The sequence below is a fragment of the Loa loa genome, assembly GCF_000183805.2.
Source record: "Loa loa unplaced genomic scaffold supercont3.11, whole genome shotgun sequence".
In the NCBI taxonomy this organism is placed as follows: Eukaryota; Metazoa; Nematoda; class Chromadorea; order Rhabditida; family Onchocercidae; genus Loa; species Loa loa.
In genome coordinates, this window is record NW_018108191.1 from 685783 (window position 1) to 690711 (window position 4929).

General features: G+C 31.2%; 3 protein-coding genes across 3 annotated transcripts; 2 read left to right on the forward strand and 1 right to left on the reverse strand.

Annotated features, from left to right (window-relative positions):
* Positions 1-223: 223 nt before the first annotated feature.
* Positions 224-1683, forward strand: LOAG_12620 (hypothetical protein; the record flags this gene model as incomplete). Its single annotated transcript, XM_003148133.2, has 3 exons — positions 224-410; positions 1024-1176; positions 1484-1683. The coding sequence occupies 3 exons, from the start codon at positions 224-226 to the stop codon at positions 1681-1683; spliced, it is 540 nt and encodes a 179-aa protein (XP_003148181.2).
* A 396-nt stretch (positions 1684-2079) lies between these two features.
* Positions 2080-3259, reverse strand: LOAG_12621 (mediator protein 20). The gene is made up of 2 exons (XM_020448573.1): positions 3179-3259; positions 2080-2820 (listed from the first exon to the last, which is right to left on the reverse strand). Exon 2 carries the CDS (start codon positions 2773-2775, stop codon positions 2182-2184), a length of 594 nt encoding a protein of 197 aa, XP_020301296.1. The 5' UTR covers positions 2776-2820; positions 3179-3259; the 3' UTR covers positions 2080-2181.
* Positions 3260-3273: 14 nt separating this feature from the next.
* LOAG_12622 (hypothetical protein) lies at positions 3274-4888 on the forward strand (the record flags this gene model as incomplete). The annotated part of the gene is made up of 4 exons (XM_020448574.1): positions 3274-3405; positions 3875-3938; positions 4695-4714; positions 4767-4888. Coding segments are annotated over 4 exons (336 nt in total), but the record flags the coding sequence as incomplete, so codon positions are not given.
* Between the last annotated feature and the right edge of the window lie 41 nt (positions 4889-4929).

The window sequence follows — 4929 nt, forward strand, 5'->3', positions numbered from 1 at the left end:
TAATAATAATAATAATAATAATAATAATAATAATAATAATAATAATAATAATAATAATAATAATAATAATAATAATAATAATAATAATAATAATAATAATAATAATAATAATAATAACATCATTCATTAAGAAATTCTGTTGAACTAAGTTAATCAAAGCATTTTTAAAGCCAATAAGTAGCAGAATATTCGTGTCCAAAAGAATTGCTACTATGAAAAATTGATGATTTTCAGTTATTGTTTACCGATCGAACAACAAGCAAATGTAATTGAAGCACAATCTCTAATAGGTCCATGCTCTTCCACAAATAGTTCAATATGGTATGATTGGATGAATGATTTCTGCGCCACGAAACACGTTGTTTTACTTCTGATTCCACTCGCAATCTTCATCGTTTTCTTTGCTTGTGGTATAACATTTATCATTCTTGATCACTTATATATTGCCAATATCGTTTTTTAATTTGCCTATCCTTTTTTTAAAAAATAAAGTATAAAACGTGCTGAAAACAAAGCACTTCCTTTCTTTGTTGGCTTAAAAATTGACGAAAATTTTCAAATAATCAGAAAGTTTTTTTGCGGATGAAGAAAGATGAAAAATTTTATCTTTAATTGTTTCATATCTCTTCAAAAAATCGTTTCATATTTTGATTGCATTGTTTAATTGCATACTAACCGAAACCACTGGTAGTAGTGAGGATAATTTATTATCGATTTCACTTCACGTTGTAGCGCTTTAAAAGAAAAGAAACAAAGGCTTGTACTGATAGCAATGAAATGACATTTTTTTCAATATATTTATAGTTTTATATAATCCACGTGTATTACTGACGAATTTGTGACGCAATAGATCGCAGCTATTTAGCAGATACTAAAAGTCTTTCATAAAAGAACGAAATTTTAATATTACTGTTAAATTTTATCAAGAAGAATCAGAAGTGAGCAATTAAGTACACTTTCAAGATCTGAAGAGTTTTGAAAATCAATAGTGGCTAGCTTACTAAAGTAGTACAATGATTTCAGGTTATGCACCGTCTTCATGGGTTATTAATGCGGAAATTTATCCCATGTGGGCACGAAGTATTTGCGTTAGTATTGCCGCAGCTTGCAATTGGTTCTTCGATATCGTCGCATCCACGTCTTTCATCCTACTCATGAGGAATTTCGGAACAGACTGTAAGAATTTCAGCAGAATGTTTATATTTTATTTCAAAATCTTTTGTTAAACCATAGGAAATTAATATCGAGCAAAGGATTAAATACCAATAAAAACCCTTTAACCACTTATGTGATCCATTTTACAACTAACGAGTAACGAACTGTACATTAAATACGAACTTTCACTGAAGTGCAGATGATTAAATCATTGATTCATCATGCCTGACCTAACTGCTAATGTTCTGACTGTCGACGAAATCTTTTCAGTCTACTCTGAATATACCATAAGTCTTGAAATTTACGAAATATATTTTGAAAATTTCAGCAGCTTTCTTCATTTATGCAGCTCTTACAATGGTTGCATTCGTATTCTTTTTCATTTTCTTGTCCGAAACGAAAGGGACAAGTTTGGAGGATTTGGAAAGGATGGCTAATGTTAACCAGGAACCTATAACACCGTACCCCTTATGTTCCAGTTCTTTGTTCCAGCCATTAAAATGTGAACAAATGCAAACATTTAAATAAAAAGTGAATCTCTATAAATCAAAATTAGCATTTATTTATGAAATCCAAGCACCAAAGTGAGAAACAATTTCAAAATATGAAAATATTACAAAGAGCATTGGAAACGGTAAAGCAAAAAAAAGGGAAGTCTTAGGAATCTTCCTTTTATAAAATGATAAAATCCTACTTTACTGAAAACTTTCAAGATAAGCAAAATTTAAATAAATTAGGGAGGCTAAAAAGTTAACCTAGTGAAGAAAAATATCCTTCCAATACTCTAACTGAAATCATAACTATTCTGTGGTTAACTAAAACCTCTTGTCGACAACTATCATGACTGAAGTTGAATTTCACAACACATTGCTTAGTAACATAAAACTAAGCTTTTTTCAAAAAACTAAGAAGTTTCACAATCCTGTCACTTTTCGCAGTTCCAAATTTGTTGCAAAACTCTGAACTGACCGGTAACCACGTCGAAATTCCTCACATTCAACGATTGGAATACAAAATCAAGTGAACTTATGTTTTTTTCCGCATATTTTGAAAAATATCCAAATATTGATGCATAGTATCAAGAGCATTATACGGCTCCGGTTGCGCTTTTTGCAAAACCGCTGGCTTATCAGCAACATGGTCAGGAAAAAACACTCCTATGAATTCTTGCAAAAAGTTACTACATTGTGATGCTACGCAAGATGGTGCATATTCAACTTCAACAATTACGCCTTTGCTGATTACACCCATTGAGGCATTTCCGGTCCGAATAATAAAATCTTGCAATACATATTCATGACCAGAAACTTCGAATTTTCCAGCAGTATCTTGTACCAATCCGGAACTAAGTTTTGCCAAGATACAATCGAATCCACGATCGGATATCGCCCGTGGACAGTGTTTTTGCTTTTCATTCGGTGCTATTGTGAAAGTACTTTGCGGGAAACGCGAATGATGCAGGATGAATACGTGATTGATAGCTCCTTGAACATTATCGCTCGGTTTGAATGGCGTGGAATCAACCGTGAAAATGCCACTTTTCACGCCACCTTCTCCTTCGATTGCACGTTCAATGCTAACAGCACTTTTACCTGTTTCGAAAACCCAAGCAACGCCCATTTCTATCTTTTGTGGCTTTATTTTTCATTCATGGAGCAAAAGATTCTGAAGAAAATATTTCATTTTAATTAGAAGGAAAGCAAACTACATTAGGATAACATCTGTATGATTGAATCCCACAATCGAAATTCATCGGACGAATTTTAATGAAATACCTAGAAATTCCTACGAAAAATTAAGACTTACATATCCCTAATATTAACACGAAGAAGAAATGTAAGAATATAAATTTGAAATAAACCTTAGTCAGAGGAACTAATATCGCTTAAGACCAATAGCAAACATTGTCAATTATCAACCAGTTAATTCCCATTATAATTATTAAGTTCGCAGAAGTACTCAAAAAAATAAATATTTGAAAAGTTTTATAACCAACCGTTATACAACCAATTTTATAATTAACCTTTAAAGGAGTAAAATTCCTTCACAACCACATTACAATCATATTTAGATTTATTTTCAATCGTGAGACAATCTGAAAGTTAAAAATATTCATTAATGGATTTTTTTAATAACAATTCAGCAACATTCTCACGGTTTGAACTAACAGTTTGTACCAAAGGTTGGTTACTGAGAGACAGGAAGAAAACGGAAGGACTAAGATTACAATTGAAAGTACTTCGTATTAGGGTAAGCAATTCATAAGACTGAACTGAATAATATACTTAATCAAAATTAGGAAATCACGATGCGAGGAAAAGTAAGCTGTCATTAATTCAAATCTTTCGATTACAAATTTTAATGTTATGTAAGACGAGCCGTCTTTTATTCACTAAAAAATTCTGTTATCATGTTCCACTGTTAAGTGAATGTAAATCCAAGCTTGGTAATCACGCCCGTAATTATGCTGGAATCAAAATGCTGAAACCTTGAAATTTTAAAATTTCAATAAACTGAAAGTGCTAAACAGTTCGGATGTCATGTACGTTACATAAAAAGCATCACACAATATTTGAAGTGAAATATATCATTACAAGATATATTACGAAAAACAACATCATGAAATACATTTAATACAAAAAATAGTATAGGAATTTGCAAGAAGTAAAACTGATAAAATTTTAAAGATAACTAAAAAATAAAGAATTGATTTTTCAAGAGAATGATTAAAAAACGGGAAATAGCAATAATTGAGGACGGAGCAAAAAATGGTATCAAAAAAAGTATTAAAGAGAGGGGAATTTGACAGAATATGATAAAGAAAAGATTGAGAAAATGATTAGAGATAAGGGATAACCAGTGATGACAATAGGTGAAACCAAGAAAAGTAAAAACATGCCGATTTAACACTTGTAGCAACTTGAATGCAAACCTACCACTTCCAAGCTAGTATTCAGCTTGCGAAAGAAAGAAATCGGTGGTGATGTGTGATCGGAAGAGTTACCATGATGGATGGGATTATTGCCGGATCTGAGGATTTTCCCTTTTTGTTTTCATTTTTTGCACTCTTTCAACAACTTATATGTACTTCTATTTATTACAATGAGCTGCTGTTCAGTTCTCAATTGACTGGTAAATTAATCTCGACGTTATGTCTTGTACGTTCAGTTTTTAACTTTAAAATTGATTCAAGTGACTCATTATTCAGCTAGAAAAATTCCTTCGATTCATTTTCGTTCCATATTCATTTGATTTATCTTTCACTTAATTTATAACTATTTCTCAACCTTTTCAAACAGTTAATGATACGATTTCTTTTGTTATCAAGCAGTTAATCAGCTAAATTAGTCATATAGTAATTAGTTAACATACATTTCTTGTAATAATATCTTTCAAGCTATTTGTATTTATTAGAAGTATTGTTTAAATTATTGATGCTGTTCGTTTACTTTCACTTCTAAGCCATATTATAGATTGCTAAGATTTTTGTGCAGTTTTAAACCCTAATTTCTTTCCGATCATTTGTTCATAATTTTCAGGAATTTTCATTTTGTGGAAGGTGTTTACGTGTATTGCAATACGTTTTTTCTTGTTACTCGTGCTTTTTTCAGACAATGAATATCAGTAACAATCCGGTGAAGGGTTTCCTTTTAGATATTACCGGTGTTTTATACAATAGCGATCCAAACACGATTGGACGTGTTATACAGGGATCAGTGGAAGCAGTTAATAGGTTTTTCCTTTTAATTAAAAAATCAAAAATTTATTAAATCG

Bases quoted from the DNA above. Each gene is read 5' to 3' on its own strand.
- LOAG_12621 (XM_020448573.1), bottom strand. From the start codon at position 2,775: ATGGGCGTTGCTTGGGTTTTCGAAACAGGTAAAAGTGCTGTTAGCATT.